At 37.5% G+C, this 17,705-nt stretch overlaps 2 protein-coding genes across 2 annotated transcripts in view; one reads left to right on the top strand and one right to left on the bottom strand.

The window, feature by feature from the left end:
- ARHGAP28 (Rho GTPase activating protein 28) overlaps positions 1 to 12,068 on the top strand; it is an 88,084-nt gene extending 76,016 nt beyond the window's left edge. Inside the window, exons 10-15 of the mRNA XM_063299124.1 lie at positions 789 to 871; positions 1,611 to 1,808; positions 3,472 to 3,615; positions 8,723 to 8,847; positions 10,338 to 10,402; positions 11,357 to 12,068. Coding sequence (XP_063155194.1) covers positions 789 to 871; positions 1,611 to 1,808; positions 3,472 to 3,615; positions 8,723 to 8,847; positions 10,338 to 10,402; positions 11,357 to 11,457 — 716 coding nt within the window. The 3' untranslated portion in view covers positions 11,458 to 12,068. The remainder of the gene's footprint in view (positions 1 to 788; positions 872 to 1,610; positions 1,809 to 3,471; positions 3,616 to 8,722; positions 8,848 to 10,337; positions 10,403 to 11,356) is intronic.
- A 5,001-nt stretch (positions 12,069 to 17,069) lies between these two features.
- The window catches only part of LAMA1 (laminin subunit alpha 1), an 84,808-nt gene continuing 84,172 nt past the window's right edge, over positions 17,070 to 17,705 (bottom strand). Inside the window, exon 63 of the mRNA XM_063299955.1 lies at positions 17,070 to 17,508. Within this exon, the coding sequence (XP_063156025.1) occupies positions 17,354 to 17,508 (155 nt within the window). The 3' untranslated portion in view covers positions 17,070 to 17,353. The remainder of the gene's footprint in view (positions 17,509 to 17,705) is intronic.

The raw sequence follows: 17,705 nt of genomic DNA, 5'->3' as shown, positions 1-17,705 counted from the left end.
GCCAAGCGCCAAAGGAGGTTTCTATGGCCACAAGGATGACCATTGAAATCACACCTCAGGTTGTGATTAATTTAATGGCTTTAAAACTCAGGAACAGCAGAAATCTGGCATCTTCGGTTTTGTTCTGTTTGTTATTCTTCCAAATGTAAGCTAATCTTGTCTCATTTCCCATACTCTTTTTTATTTTATTTTCCCATGATACATATATTTGTTACTCATTTTTCCCTCATATAGTAACTTCTAAAATCAGTTTTCACAAATGTCTTTCTATATGCACTTTTTTCTGCACAGTTGTCCTTGATATATGAATTATTGTGCAGATTTGGCTTCATATCCAAATTCTGAAGAGTGAAGATTTATATATATATCTGCATTCCAGTTCATGCAGATTTGGGAATTTCTCAGTAAATTATGAATTGATAGAATCTCTACAATCAACATGCCTAAAGAGAATTAAACCCATTCACTGAGGATAGGTTTAAGAACAGCTTGTTAGCTAAGACTTTAACTAAATGAAAATCTATATATCATTGGACAGATACTTCTGCCACAACACAGGACCAGTGTTTCCCTCTCTGTCCTATCTCTTAAAGCTACTGAGGAAGGAATACTGAATTAGATTTACTTCTTGTTTGATTTGGTGGACCTTTACCTTCTTATTTGACAAGTACTTCTACTGCTTACCTATGACACTCACTAAAAAACATAGCTCAATATGTCATGCCAGCTTTCCCCCAGGTAGCCCACTTCAGTTCTTTTACAGGCTTTTTGTGATCTTTTATTCTTAGAAATCTCCAAAATCAAACTGCAGCTCCAGGCTTTGCATTTGCTGATCATGCTGCTTCCTGATGCTAGTCGCGACACAGCCAAGGTAGGCATATTGTTCAGTAGGGTTTGCGATCAGTCTATACTTGATAATATTCATATGATCCAATAATAAATGAAGAAACAAAATTCCCCAAAGCCCTTAACAAACTTGCCACTTTCTTGTCCTTAGGCTATTTCCTCAACCTGGAACCTCCCAGGTATGTTGAGCCTGCAGCTCCCACAACTCCCGGCTCATTTCTACATAAAGTTCTTTTTGAAGTGAAAAGACCAGCAGAGTTGTATCTATGATTTATGGAGCTCCAAAAGTTTTCTTTGAATTCTCAAAAAAAATGCTTTAGAAATGTACTTAATAGGGTTGAGGGAAACTTCAGTTTTTCAAATCAGATGGATTTACTAAATTGAATTGACAATCAGATTGGACCTTGGGTGATTCACACACCTTAATACTTGGTAGGTGAGTGACACATGCCCACCAAATGGAATAATTGGTAGAACAACTTGCCTCAATTGGTGCTTTCCAATTGTAATCATCATGTGGGATGAGTACCACATTGATGGATAAAGGATGCTCTGCACTATAACTTGTTCACTTTGACTTGAAATTGGCAGAAAAGCAGAATAGAAATACTTTAAATGAATACTGTTATAGTATTGTGAGAAATATATTCCAACATTATATAAATCCATGGAAAGTACACCTATTTATTTCTTACAAAATGCAATTAGTAGCAGCAGTGTTTATCAATAATTTGAAAAATCTTCGTGGTTTGATTTTTATCTAGGCACTTCTACAGTTTTTGAAGAAGGTAGTGGCTAATGAAAATAAAAATAAAATGACTTTATGGAATGTCTCCATGATTGTTGCCCCAAACCTCTTCATCTACAAAGGCAAACATGCCAATCAAGAAGAGATGCTAGCAGCAGCCACCACTGCACATGTTGTGAGGCTTTTGGTTAAATACCAGGATATCCTATGGGTGGTAAGTAATGGTTTCAATTTTACTGTTAAATAGTATTGCCATTTTTATTTGCAGTGATCTTCTTTTTGTCCAAGTCTTAAAGATCTAAGGGAGCTGCTTTGCAAGATAAGGCTGATAGTTATTTGTGTTTAAACTAGGTGTTCATTCCAGTACAATAAAATCATGCCTTCCCAAGCACTAGCAATAAGATCTTTTCATGTATTTAAAAGTTACAGGAACCTGTAAGGAGAACTGATGAAATAATCCCAGATTTCTAGCTCACCCATTCCTGTATTCTCGTGTTCATCTCTTCTGTCAATGGTGGCTTTTCGTACAACAGTGTAGACTCACATAAAGTCTGATTTGTATAGCCATGCAGAGAATAGGCAGCAATATGAGAAGTTTGAGTGAGTATGTATGTTTTCATCCTTTGAAAATAACTTCTAAAATGGATGTTCTGGAGCTATAGAATTAATATTAGCTCTCAAATCTATATTTGAACTTTCTAGCTGGCTGACAATGCCTATACAAAAAGGTTAAATGCCATTCCTAGTCAAAACTGTTCAAGTTTTGAAACTCAAATTCCATCTGGAAGCTTTTGAGATCCAAATTAATACATATTTTCTAATTTTTAATGATATTTAAGTATTTTTAAATATAATGTCTAAAAATATATTTTAATGAGATTTATATGTGTGGGATTTATAGAATTGTCATTGCAAATTAGCTAATTCTTAGGTATATACTAAACAAGTCCAGTCAAATTCAAATGTTTTCTTTCTTTTAAATTGATTTTTATTAAAAGTACATAAATATATAAAGAAAAGAAAAAGAGAAAAGGAAAGGTGCAGAAAAGAATTCAGTTAAAGAAAGGAAATTCCGCCCTTCTTAACAGCAGTTACAAGCAAACTCATTTTCCCTCTTCCCTCCTTAACATTACAACAATCCCTTCAGTCCCTTAATTCAATCTTTTTTCAGTCATTAGATCCAGATCACCATTTCGCTTTTTTCCATTTTCAGCAAAAAGTCCATAAAAGGTTTCCAGTCTTATAAAAGTACTTATTTGAATTCAAATATTTTCAAAAGTAGTATGATGCTAACATATTAATTACAAAATACAATAGCATACGGAATACTTATATGGAAGAAGTATTTAGACCAGTTTGGTCTAGTGGTTAAGGTGCTGGGCTAGAAACCAGGGGACTGAGAGTTCTAGTGCAGCCTTCGGCATGAAAGCCAGCTGGGTGACCTTGAGCCAGTCACTCTCTTTCAGCCCAACTCACCTCACAGGGTTGTTGTGGGGAAAAGAGGAGGAGGAAGGAATATTAGGTATGTTCACAGCCTTGAGTTATTTATAAAAATAATAAAGGCGGGATAAAAATATAAATAAATAAATAAATTTATATGGAAAGAATTACTTGAAATAAAAATAGAACTTTATTCAAAGCTTTTTTCTCATCTTTAACAGAGTTATGGTGATTTCTGTCTGGAACAAGACTATAATGTTGGGTTTGTGTAGAGAATTCAAAAAACTGAATCAACGGTTGACAGAACATACGTCACTTAACTTTCAGGAAAAAATGCTGATGGTGATGCAACAATATAGGAAATGCCATTATGATTCTGATGACATTCAGAAAGCTATTTGTCATATAAACTTATTTTTTCTTTATTTTTTTTGTAGGTCCCAACATTTCTGATTTCTCAAGTGAGAAAGATGAATGAGGCTGCAATGAACAATACTAAAAGGCAGCTCATGTTTGACAAGGGTGTAAGAAAACTATTGAGAAGGAAAACTATGGAGCGGGAGAGACCAGAAAGAACAGAGGTGGTTATTTTATTGATTTATTGCTTTTCTGAATTAAACAAACCAGCATATATTCCAAATAATGTGCAATAAAAAAAATGAAATAATATAATGGAATACAGAGGAATATGACCAGTCTTTATGGAGTGAACCTAGCACTTAGAAATGCCTAAGTATCAAGGTTTTACAGTTGTACATTCAGCTTCTTTCTGTAGAAGTGCTAATTCCAGTTACTATCTATAGTAATTTGATTTAAAGAATTAAATGTAACTAAAGACAGCACAGTGAGCAGCAGTTCTGCAGGGGATGCATTTTTTATGGTTGCCCTTTTGGTTTTTTAAGCTATACTTCTGTACTTCAGAATCACGTTCATTAATGGAGCTTACTTCTTAGGAGGCAGCTATAGCGTTGCGCTGTAAATGAGGAAGCTATTTACCATTCACTGTTCAGACAGCTCCAATAGATGGTTTCTCTCTATTTATGAATAAACTTTTCATAGAATAGATGATGAACCTAGAATTTATGACCAAATTTACTACAAGGCTTTAAATCTGGCATGCTGATTGACAGAAGATACTCGTATTCATTTATTTTTTATTTATTTTATTAAATTAAAAGGGTTAGAGCTGCTATCAAGGCCTACCTGGGGGCGTTAAGAGCGGCGAAGCGCCAATACTTTCCCGCCCTTTTTGCATCTGCAGAATGCCGCCCAACGGCCCTGTTTAAAATTACTCAATCCCTTTTGGGAAAGTGACCCACCTACAGGCTGTGCAGAGGAGTTTTCGGAGCATCTGCAAGACAAAATCGCTCGGATCCACTTTACGTTAGACTCCAAGCATGACACATGGTCTGTGGAGATACCAAGGGAGTGTACTTACCATGTTATCTGGGAACAGTTCGATCCTGTTGGACCTGAGCAAATGGACAGGATCCTCAGGACAGTAAATGCCACCACTTGTCATCTAGACCCACGTCCCTCCTGGATGGTGAAGGCAGCTTGGGAGATGACATGTGGCTGGGTCCAGGCGATGGTCAATACATCCTTGAGGGAGGGGGCGTTCCCAACTGCATGTAAGGAGGCAGTGGTACAACTCCTTCTCAAGAAACCATCGCTGGACCCTACTGTATTGGATAATTTTTGTCCAGTCTCCCACCTCCTCTTTTTGGGGAAGGTGGTTGAGAAAGTGGCATTACAGCTCCAGAGGGTTCTGGAGGAAACAGATTATCTAGACCCCTTTCAGTCAGGTTTCAGGCCCGGATATGGGACGGAAACAGCATTGGTCACACTTATGGATGATCTCTGGTGGGAGCGGGATAGAGGCAGTGCATCCATCCTTGCTCTCCTTGACCTCTCAACAGCTTTCGATACCATCGACCATGGTATCCTTTTGGGACGGCTCAGGGAGTTGGGGATGGGCGGTGTGGTTCTGCGCTGGTTCACCTCATTCCTCCAGGGCCGGTCCCAATTGGTGGTGATAGGGAGTGAGAGATCTGACCCTTGACCCCTCCTTTGTGGGGTGCCACAGGGCTCAGTTCTCTCTCCTTTCCTATTTAACATCTACATGAAACTGCTGGGTGAGATCATCTATCACCATGGGATGAGATATCATCAGTATGCTGACAATACTCAATTGTATATTTCCATCCTGGGTGAAGTAAGTGATGCTGTGACCACCCTGAGTGTCTGGGGGCTGTGGGGGTCTGGATGAGGAACAATAGGCTTCGGCTGAACCCTTGTAAGACGGAGTGGCTGTGGGTTAAGGGCTCTGCCATATCTGGGACTTTGTCATCTTTGGTTCTGGATGGGGTTGCACTGCCCCAGACAGACCCAGTGCATAACTTGGGGGTCCTCGTGGACTCACGGCTCCTGCTCAAAGAGCAGGTGGCAGCCATGGCCAGAAGGGCCTTTGCACAGCTGCGTGTTGTGCACCAGTTACACCTTTCCTGGATCAGGAGGCCCTTCGGACGGTCACTCATGCCCTTGTTATCTCCCATATAGACTATTGCAATGTGCTCTACATGGGGCTACCCTTGAAGAGTATCTGGAAGCTTCAGCTGGTCCAAAATGCGGCCGCGCGGGCTATTTTTGGTGCCCCTAGAAGGGCACATATAACACCTTTGCCTCGTGAGCTGCACTGGATACCAGTTTGCTTCCACGTCCAATTCAAGGTGTTGGTTATCACCTTTAAAGCCCTACATGGCATGGGACCGGGTTACCTGAGGGTCCCCCTCTTCCCTGCTTCATCAGCCCATCCCACCCGCTCATGCAGAGAGGGCATGCTGCTGACCCTGTCTGCAAGAGAATTCCATCTGGCGGGGTCCAGGAAGTGGGCCTTCTCTGCAGTGGCACCCACCCTTTGGAACATCTTGCCCCCAGAAGTGAGATTAGCCCCATTGCTCCTAGCCTTCCGGAGGGAATTGAAGACCTGGCTCTGCCATTGGGCTTGGGGCAGGGAGGAGAATAATCATACTTGGGGTTGGCCAGTGCCTTGAAGTGCCCCTCCTACACAAGGACTGAATGAGACCATAGCCATCGGGATTTTATTACATTTGGTAGTTTTTAAACTTGTTTTAGTCTATATTTTATATTGGAATTTTATTGTATAGTTATTGTTTTATGCTGTAAACCGCCCAGAGTCCCTCCATTCGGAAAAGATGGGAGGTGACAAATTTGATAAATAAATAAATTAATTAATTAAATTAAATTTATGTCACCACCCATCTCCCCCCAACGGGGGACTCTGGGCGGTTTACGATAAAATACTAGAATATGAAACTGATAGTATGATCAGTATGTTAAATGTTTCTGAATTTAGCATAAAAGTTAGTTTTCAGAAGTTCTGAAGATAAACTGTTAAATATTTGTTCTTTTCTTTCAGTGGTACTAATTGTATTAAGGATTGGAAGCAAGTGTTACAAATTGAATTATTCTGATACTTTTCAAAAAAGAATTGAAAAACATCTGTAGGCACTTAGTATAAGGCCGATCAAGTTGTGTTTACAACTACCTTTTCAACCAGCAGTTTATTCCAGTGTTAACTTCAACAATAAAATTACTGCCTCTTTCATGGGGTTAAACTACAATTGAAATTCTTACTAAGAGGATAATTTTTCTTATATGCCATTACATTATGTGAGTATGGTTAATAATGCTTCTGGGGGAAAAAAAACCTCCTAGCTTAGTTAGGAGTACTAAGTAGTTGTGTTATATGCCCAAACTGTTCACAGTGATTCTGTGCTGTTCACACAGCATGCTAAGCCAGACAGAAAATTCAATAAATGCCAACAACTGGAAAAGATGCAACAATCGTTTATTTTCTAAAGTTAGTTGTTTACCTGTGGGTCACTAGTCTCTTGCACCCAGATGAACAGGAGCAAGAGTCCCAAGGTTACATATACCTTATATAACGAAGATACTGTGGTTGGTCGAAGATAGTTCAAACATGTACATATCTATTGAGATCCCAAATTACAAAGGGAAAATTGTTTCATATAAGTATATGGGTATCATTCAGAGTTTGAGGACACTTACAGTAACATTCTTTGAGATGCAACAGATCAGTTTTATATACAAGATGTGCCAAGACTCTGTTATATTGGGTTTAACTGTGGAAAGGAATGAGATAAGGTAACCACTACACATCCTTAGATCTGGTTCTTTTGATCAAAGGCATAAATTATGAACCAAATTCATAGTTTAATTCCCATGAATAAGTTTTTATTACTGGAGGGAGATTATTAGATTTGTTAATTTGTAAGCTAAAGGCTGGGTTCACATGTGTGTTGTGTAAATCTAGTCACCATGGTTTGCAAGCCGGGGTATTTTGCTTTACAGGATGTGTAAACTGACAGTTATGGCTTATTCAATCAATAGTTTTAAAACAGTGTTATGTACAAACTGGGTGAGACTCTTTTTATGTATTGTGATTAGTTCCAGGGTCACTAGCATGTCTGCAATGGAACAATCCATTTAGCAGTTATATGTATTTATGTCTTTCTGCTTTCAGGGATACAAAAGCCCAGCTAACTTTTGAGGATAAAGCATTTTGCTTCCTGTGCAGTGGATATTTCTTTTTTGCAGTGAAAAAATATTTCCTTTGTGGACTTAATATTGATAATGTTGAAAGTTTCCAGGTGCATTAATTATACTGTAGATTTTAATATTTTTAAAACTCACAGACTATCAGAAACCACAATCAACCTGTGCTATACTGATTTATTTCCATAAGTGGAAGCCTGGAGCATTTATTGTAATTTATTGTGTTGTTATGCCCTCGCTGCAGCACAACAGCCTGCAATAACACTGCAATGCAATACCTAGATGTATACATACTGAAATTTCCCTGACTGGGTCTCTGATTTTTCCTACAGTGGCAAACAAAAGGATTATTCAGGTGCCCACAAGCAAGCAGAGTGTACACCTGCTATGGTCCTCCTAGGCTTTCTTTCACTTGGGCCATTTCTCATCGGTCCTTGTGTATGATTCAGGTTTCTCTCCTACCTCCTTTTAGTCCTTTCTTTAGCTTCGTTTCCATCCTTCCACCTTCCTTTTTTTCATCTTTTATAGGGTCATGTGATATCACAGAAATGCAGCCAGTGGAAAAGAAAGGTTTGCAGACTGATACGTAATTATTTGGCACAGATCATCTCAGGTCTGGGTTGATTGAGGGTTCATTTTTACCCTTCTTGTTACTTTTTTGACAAAAAGAAGAACTATGCTTTAATTTACATCTTAACCATTCTTGTAGGTAACCTTCGAATGGTAAGAAATTTAGCAGTAGTGGCACTGATTCAGAGGCAAAGGGGGGCTTTTTCCACCCACTTGTATCCTCTGCACCCCAAGAAAGTCACTCATATGTTCTTATGCAATAGCTGCTCCCCTAAAACCCTAGAAACTGCAGGGAAAATGGTCCATCTTTGCTGTTTTACTCTCCCTTTGCAGCCTCTTTCTCAGAGTTGGCCTTTTCTGAGAGTATCGACATCGGGACTGGCTTTGTAGGGCAGAAAAAGTTGCCACAGGGAAAGGGAGGCAGAAAAATGCAATTCAGGATATAGTACAGTGGTTCACTATCACACCATAATTAATATATATTGTTTGCTAAAACATTGTTTCTTCCTTGTTTTGTAGTCTGATATACCCGAAGGTGTGATAAGAGTCCATGCTCCACTGCATTCAAAAGTTTCTATGGCAATTCAACCAAATAATCAAACTAAAGCCAAAGATATTGTGGCACGTTTTTACTGTGAAAACAGGCAAGTAGAAGCATAACAATGGGCTACTAGCCCAGATTCAAGGTTTCATTGTTAAAGTAGATTTTACCTGGTTTAAGTAGAGAAGAAAGCTTCAATTTGCATTTCACTCTAGTCAATATGCAAGGCTAAGATGGGTCATGCTAAATGGAAAGCATCCATGTGATTGCTTTGCCAGAGAATCAGTCTACAGCTCTGTTCACTCATACTAGTTCATATCATGATTTCCAAGTCTACTAACTTTAGGAACTGAGCTGCAAGCCAAGAGGCACAGGGAAACAAAAGAGGAATTACTCTAGTATCAGCAGAAGCCAAGTGATACACAAGTCAGACCCATTCACCAGTGTTTTCTCCACAAATTGCTCATATTAAAATGATTGAATCTAAAAATTACAAGAAGCTGTTTTTAATTACAGTTACTGTGGCTCAGCTAAGGAGAGCTGGTTTGGGGCTGGGAGAACAGAATTTCCTCTCGAAAGGCAGAGCAATTAAGGGAGAACCCATGGTTCTTGGAATGCCATTTGCAAAGCTCTGTTAGGTGTTCACAGACAAAATGGCAGGTAGACCATTTTCAGGGAGTTTTGGATGATTTTGGAACTTTTCTTTCCCACTGTCCATTGCTTCCCACTTTTCATCAGAGCTGATAAGTTCACAAGTTCCAAAGCTAGCATAAGTTTCCTCCATTCAAGCATATATTAGTAGGGGTTTGGGTCCATAGATCACCCTCCAAGGCCACTTCCTTATTGTCGTCAGCGTTCCAGTGGCAGAAGAGTGGTGACAATGGAGCTTTCTGTTGATGCACAGAGGAAGACTGTGAAGGTGGGTCTCTCTTTAGAAATGAAGAAATTGTTCCAACATGTCCTACAGTTCTTGGGTCATTTTCTGAAGGTCCATATGACTGCTGATTTTAACTATCTCTACTCTGGATCATTTGTCATTAAAGAGCAAGATGCATCTTTCCAGTATATGTGCTAAACAACTGAATTTATTTACCGAGAATCAAACCATCTAATGGTTTGAGAACTTTGAGGAAAAATAATTTAGAGAACTTTGAGGGAAAATGTACAGCTAGGCTTTAATACACATTACATTCCGTTCACAAGAAACGCTTGGCATAAATCAGCACAGAATTTCATTCTAATTGTACAATGTAGCTACCCAGAATCTTGAGGAGTTGGGAGGCTTATAAATCAATCAAATAATGAAATAAACATGCTGAGGCTAGGTATTCTTTTGATTCTGCACAGAAGACAGCAATTTAAGTAAGTTAAATCTGTAACAGCAATCCCATTTTATATAGAAGAACTATGGTAACATAATAGTTAATTCAGTTAAATGGTTCTAGCCAAAAATAACAGATGTAACGCTTTCCAGAACTTTTGGATTTCAGTGAACATTAGCCCCAGACAACATCGTGAGAGGTTTAATCCCAGAGGACATCAGATTGCCTCCCTTTTTGCTACTAGAATAATGCTTTATTCTTCTATTAATAGACATGGATCATCAGAAGAGTTGAAAATGCCAATCCAAAATTTATATGAAATTGGAGGAAATATCGGTAAGTCTTTATTTAAACCTCAGTAATAGCAACTATGTCCTTGGGATTAGCTTTGTACCTGCAGCCAACTAGAACGCAAAGCAAGTATGATAGGCCTACACAGCCTTGCTTAAACTCCTCTTACAGTAGTACACAATCCATTTAGCTCTATAAAGCAAAACACGAACATGGGACACCACTAAGGTGAATGTTCTGCAATTCTTAATTGCTTCCTGTATGAGTGCCATGTACTTATATCATTACTGTAACTTAGGGCACTTCACAGGAAATAAAATGGACTTCCAAAGTGATCTTACAGAACATCACTCACTGTAATTGTCTTTTTGGTTTAGAATTAAACTATTTTTCAAGATGAAAAGCGATGTGCCAGCTGGCTGCTCAGCCTTAGGATAGGCGGCCAGGTAGTCTCTCCTGTGTTGGCAACTGCAGCATTTCATTGGCTGCACACTAACTTCTGCACAGTCAGTGTGTGGAATTGTTGTGTATAATTCTAATACCTTCTCCAGAACCTAAGATCCCCAAAAGATCCTACTTTGAATACAAAGGCCAAGCATTACATGAGGTCTCCAGAGCGTGTGGCTCTTCAGTACTTCAAGAAGGGGTACTTCACTTGTGTGGATATGCCTTATAAAGCACCTCTTTAAATGCTTTGCATAGTCCTAAAGCATAAGAGTATCTAGACATTTTTTTAAAAGGTGGTTGTCCTAACAGCCAGGAAACACGCTGAGACAGGGAACTGGTCTCTAGTGTTTATTGCTAGTACATAACAGGAATCCTAACAAACTGAAGAAGCGTGGGAAAAACCCAGCCATATAAACCCCAAAGGTTAAGGCGGTCCCGATCTGTGTCTCTTTGAATGACTGACCAATTCCTCAGTGCTACGCATGTGCTTAACAGTCTGGATGGGAGCCCCCTGCTCGCCATCCTTACTCATGACAGTGGTATTTCTTTCAGGAGAGCACTCTTTGGATCCAGATGCATATATGCTGGATGTGTACCGTGCCAATCCTCAAGCAGAGTGGGTAATTAAACCTAAAATAAGTTCAGTATTTTAAAGACATATTGGCAGACTGCTTTGGGTAATGTCAAAAGAACAGTCCAAAAGTCTTCTCATCAGGAGCCACGTTGCCAGTGATGAAGCCAAAGCAGCTGTACTCTGTGTGTATCTTCTAAATATAAACTAAGCCTTTTATCCTCAAATTTATTATAGAACCTGAGGACTTCAGTTAATAGTTTGTTATAATAATAATAATAATAATTTATTTTTAGTGAGTACATCTTTACACTGGTTTTACTGGTACCAGTTTTCAGCTTGATGCGATGTGAAAGAATACAATTTGAAACATACGATAACATAAAAGAAACTGGTTTTCCCCTGTTGTTTGCCACTGAGAAGTTGTAAAGTGGCATCTTGGGACACAGGATGACATTTAATAGAAAGGTTCTCAAAGTAAAGGGGATAGCGTTTTTTAAAATAGGAAATAAGGGCAGTGCCAGAATGCCGTGACAACTCTTTCCTGTTCAAAATATTTTTTTTATTGTGAAATGTTATTACAATACCTGTGACTCAGTTCATATTGCTAGCTGCCAATGAGAAGGAAAACTACTGTGTAAAGTATTTTTAGTGTATTGTATATGAATATAAATAGTACACAATTGCAAATTATCATTTCTCTGACTTTGCCAATTATTGTACAGCTAACACAGTTTAAAATACAATATACACATTTTGTATGGTGTACCATTGATAAACCTACACACCAGCCACCTTGAAAAAAAAACACAGAAAGACTTAGGTATGGTTATATATTTCACAAAATGTTGTTTAATTTAATATCCACCCCATATAACATTCACAGCTGTTTTGCAAGTACCCAGTCAAGAGACTCATTTTGTGTTCCTTGTCCAAAACATATTTTCTTATTATTTCTTTTGCTTAATTGTTTGAATGATTGAAAATTGTTTCTTTTTGAAGTTTACAAAAATAGAACTCATGATTTAATCAATGTCTGTTAAAGCTCAATATCCTTTCAATGTTATACATACTCACATATGAGAAAACATACTTTACTGATAAATTATAAATACCCATTTTGAGGGGAAGCAGCAAACATTGACTGAGTGCATTTGCCAAACAAGAGATTCTCCCCATTGTTTGAAGCAAAGTCCATTATTGCCTGAAATTCAGACTAAAGTTGGATCCAGTATATTTTGTCCATTAAATCTGAATTATTTCAAAATGAGGCCCACTAAATCAATGGTTTTATGGTATAGATATGTGGTCTTGTACTGTTGCCTTTATTACATCCAATCTTGCCAAAGGAATTGTATATAATATGCACACTCCTACTAATATTCAGTGCTTTTAAGCCCGGTGGTTTCAACTGGAAAATTCAACAGGTACTTAAATCATTCTTGCCTTAAAACAAACAGAACTTAAAACCCTTGTCTGCATGACAGAAAACCCACTCATCTCCCCTTCCAGTCAACTGACACACATGATCTCAGATGATCTGATAGTCATTCAGCAGCCATGATTTATGCTTCCCTATCATGGCAAAGCAGACTAGCACCTCCCTTTCCAATCTTTCCTTCCTTTTTAGATGGAACTAAAAAAAAAATCCATGGTGGTACATTCAGGGCTGGTGCAGTTATACATCATCTTGCCTATTTTTTTCCCCTTTTAACTTCTTCTGGCTGTGAATAGCAAAATGACCACAGAGAAGCCATTTTTGCAGGCATTTATAAGATTTCATCCCAAGCAAGGACAATGGCAAAGGCAATTAACCCTTTGGCAAATAGTTCACATAATATAGGGGGAGTTGATAGATCAGGAAAATTAGTTTAGCCCCAAACAAGACCAGATCTAATTTTAATGTCTCTGGGTTAATTGGCTCAATCAATTAACTCCAGCTTAGAGTTTGCATCCTATGCTTTTCCCCCTTCTAATGACCTAGTTAAGCATGTTGTGCAAACTGAATCAAAATTGCTGAATATTCACTAGATTGTATTGTGCCTCGCAATGAACTAGGCTTGAGCAAATGAAAACAGAAGACTTACTGTAAATGGGAGAGATTACTGATGTAGTTCAAGGGGCATATGTCTACTACATGAAGTTATGTTTATATTTTTGTTCTATTTTAATATCTGTAATTATTATAGTGTGCTTGTAATTCTCATAAACTACAAAACAGAAGCATAAGTAAATAATTTAAAATATTTACATGGTTGGTTCAATGTAACTTGTGAGTCTTCATAAATAGCCTACAAACTATAAAAGAAGAAAGAAAAATTTCTTTGCAACTGATTGTAATTTGCTAATTGTAGCTCAAATAAGTAACTCCCTGGGATTATTAAAATGTAAATTGTTCTAGGTTGCATATCATACAATCAGTATTTTACAATGTTATTTAAAGATACAGCATGTAGCTTATATCCATATAATAAGTAGTGTATAGGAAGTATTTAAAATGATTTGGAGAGTTAAAAGGAATAAATAATTTTATTGCATTATTCTTTGAAGGACAGAGAAACATTGAGATCAAAATATTTGCATTGCCTAATCAGTTTCAACATTCCATGCTTTATCAAATATGCAAGAGAGACAACAAACACATGCAGAAGAGGCTTATTTCCTTGCTTTTTTATGCTTTTCTGCTTCCATGTTTTATATGCTGCAGCTAAAATATTCCTGAAATGAGCAGAGAAAATGTCCATTCCATAGCCTTTTGTATTTAGGTCTCAGTATGAAGGAAAGCATATGAAAAACTGATGTCACCCTTTTAGCCTAGCTGACCACCGGCATGGCTAATGAACTGCAGTATGAGCCCAGCATGCATATGCAATGTGTGGCAGCCTGAAGGCAGTAGAGAGGCCAAATATTTTAGTTGTTTTGAAAGCTTTCCCTCAAACCAGTCTTTTCCTTAATGTTCTGGATGTTTGCTCTCTTCCACGACTGCCTTCTAAGCTGCAGAAACTACCATCATAGCTATAGACTGATCATTTACCCCCTGGGGTTCTTGTGTCTTTTCAAGGGGAAAATCTGGAAGTTAGCCAAAGTTGAATATACTGAATAAAATCTAAATGTACTATGTGAAAAAAACCCAAAAGTCTGAGCAGTGTTATTGCTGTTCTATTCAAAAGCGATTGGAAGTGAATGTAAAAAATGCATCCCCTTTTAAAAGTCTTTTAAAATACTTCTCTAGTAACAGTACTCTACTGATTCAAGTAATTTAGTGCTTGTTTCCGTTGCCTGTTTTTCATAAATAGTTTGATTACAGACGTTCTTGCTAAATGCAAAGGATTTAGAAAGCATTAACATATATGTACTTAATCCATGTTAAACACGAACCTCTATTAACTAAACCACTAACATACTCGATTGAACCTGCATTAAAAATATAGTCTAAAAGTGAATTTCTTAATACTACACTCCATTAATCTATTAAAATGGAATGGTATACAAATATATATTTTGCATAACGTTCAATAAAATATATTATAAACCACACTTATTCTTAAGCAGCTGGGTCAATCATATATGTAGGGACACTTGTTACTTATATTTGTCCCAGAAATATGACTACGATTTGTGAAGTTACTCGTCGTACATGGAAAAATACATGCCAAAGAGAATTGTTATTGTTTAGTCTTCTCCCTTATGTGATGCCTCTGTTTAGATGACTTCTTTGTAGAACATTCAAACATCTACTATGCCCCACTCCCATCAGTACAGTAGTACATCTACTATGTAGATACTCCCATTAGTACAGTAGTACACAGGACATCTACTATGCCCCACTCCCATCTGTAGTAGTACAGGCCAGTAAGAGCTATCCCCAGTGACTGCTGTCTTTTGAGTCTAAGTATTTCAAACTGATCTGCAAAGCTTTATCCAGAAGTACACAAGAGCTAGTGTAACTCCAATGTTAATGGCTGCAGTACAGTACAGAGAGCAGTGGTACAAACAGGAAAACAATTGTTTCATACTTGGAACAAGTTAGATCTGCTTTAAAAATTACTAGAATGATTCAAGCATTTTATGTTCCAGTGAAACTTCAGAATCTTTTGTGTGTTCTGCCTTAGGAACAGTGGAATTAAACAACTAACCACCACAAAATTAGGTGCAGTTAACATTCCTGCTCTGTGCCTATTAAAACAATATATAGGAAAAGTGGCAAATAGGATGATTCAAAGATAATTTTAAAAATTTAACCCAGACCACAAACAAATTAACAGCAAAAATACAGTATTCTGAACATTACCTTGAGGCTTCTTCCAAATGCACATGTGGAGTGCCCAATTTTTGCTTTTGTCATCTTGCCTGCAAACAAAACAGCACTTGACAAACAACCCAAGCATGCTTTTGCACGTAGCCATCTGCCTAAAAAGGAAAGCACAGTGCAGAGAACATACATGGGCACACATAGATACAGGACACAAACTTTCTCACAAGTAAAATCACTTTACTCCTTGTGAGTTTTATGGACACATCCATACAGTTTCCTTGGCAACACTATCAAAATAACCCGTTTCTCTTTGTTTGGGGTGTCTTTTTAATCTAGCCTATGGCCTTGGGATTCTGGTGGTCTTCCATGGAAATACTAGCCAGGCCTGACTCCCCTGAACTTCTGAGCCCCGACAGAGTTGGCCATAGCAAACGACTGAAACCGTAATAAATATATTGACTGGGCAGTCAATATTCTTTTTTATTCCAAAACGTACCTAAAATTCTCTAAGCTTCACTTTTTGCTTAAAGCATTCTCCAAACCTCCATGTCTGGAGGAACATAAAACCAAGCCAGTTCCCATATACCCAAACATTAAAAAATAAAACAAAACAAAATGTCTGTATTTTGTCCCAAGATTAGAACAAATCTCTGTAACAGAGCTTCTTTGTTCCAACTTCGGAACATTTTAGAGCTCGGAACATTTTGCACAGTAGAAAATAGGCATTATTTAATAGCTCTGGCCCGCAAAGCATATGTTCTGCATCCAGTCTTTAAACTTTCAGATGAATCACTTTTGTATACAGATTAAAAGTATGGAAAAGATTACTCTGGTATGTTTGATTCGGTCCAGGTTTTTTCCCCCTAAACTCAGTTAATTCTATTCCATCTGTTTACAAGTTTTTAACACATCTATATGAAAATACATATTCTTGTTATGTATACATTTTTGAATGTTCTTTCTCCTAATGCATACGTTTTGGAATTCCGGGTTGATAAAATTAGCGAAAAATGCAAACACTTGTATAACTGTTCCCATTCATATCACTCATTAATTTCTTTCCCAGTGCTAGCTATCAGCAGTAGCATCAGTAAAGATTTCATCAGTAGTTTACCTGTGTATTGCTGAATGCATTAGAGAGAATATGCTTGTGATTAGCTTCCAGCTTCTATTTTAAATGGCAGGGAGCGGTGTGCATACCCACATGCTGATTACTAGCAACATTTTCAGGTGCAATTTGAGCAGTAATTAGGCATAAAAGAATGCTATGAAGCAAAGTACGTTCAAAATGAGTTTTCTACTAATTTGTTTTCATCTCTAAATATCTTCTGAATTACTTTTCATACTTAAAATCCATACACATGACTTGGAAGAATATGTTTTATTGAATAGGGCCTTATATTACATATTTCCTATAAATAGACCCATATACATCAAGTAATTAACAGCAGATTTATTGTAAATGTTGATTTTAAAGAGCTTTTGCTAACAATAAGAAACAGTCAGCTAATGTAGTTAATATTTTAGTAGAGGTATTTGTTGTACAAAAGATACTTTTTGTTTTTAAAAAAGTGTAGAAGTTCTAGCTAAACATATTTTTCTTGAGCTGGAAAATAAGAGGGAAATCACTGAAATCAGTATTATCATTAAAAGCATTTCTTTTTCATTAAGAGTTGATAGACAAAGCCTCTTAAAATGGAACATTTTTCCTCCCATTTAGTACTCAGGCTCCAGGGCAGGAATGTGGAAAAACTCCGCGCAGGTCAAAGGCTTCACTGAAGTCAAAGGAGTCTGCTTGCTGGCCTTTAATCAGCATAAAATTTCTCAAACACCCTTGGAATGAGTTCTTACTGGTCAAGGAATTTTGTTTTACATCAGCTAGAAAACAAATGAAGGAATATAGTAAACATGTTTACTGTCTGGATGAGACTGAAGTCATCTGCTATATTGCAGTAATTCAAGACAAATTGCCAAGTTAAAATACAGAGCATGCAATAATTCCATCAATCTAATTTGCATAATGCAGCTACATGCAATAAAGGGAACCTCTGTCAATCATAATATCTATGAATCAA

The sequence above is a fragment of the Candoia aspera genome, chromosome 3, assembly GCF_035149785.1.
Source record: "Candoia aspera isolate rCanAsp1 chromosome 3, rCanAsp1.hap2, whole genome shotgun sequence".
NCBI classification, from domain to species: Eukaryota; Metazoa; Chordata; class Lepidosauria; order Squamata; family Boidae; genus Candoia; species Candoia aspera.
Note: the sequence above shows the minus strand (reverse complement) of the source record. Positions and strands in the feature narration are given on the sequence as shown.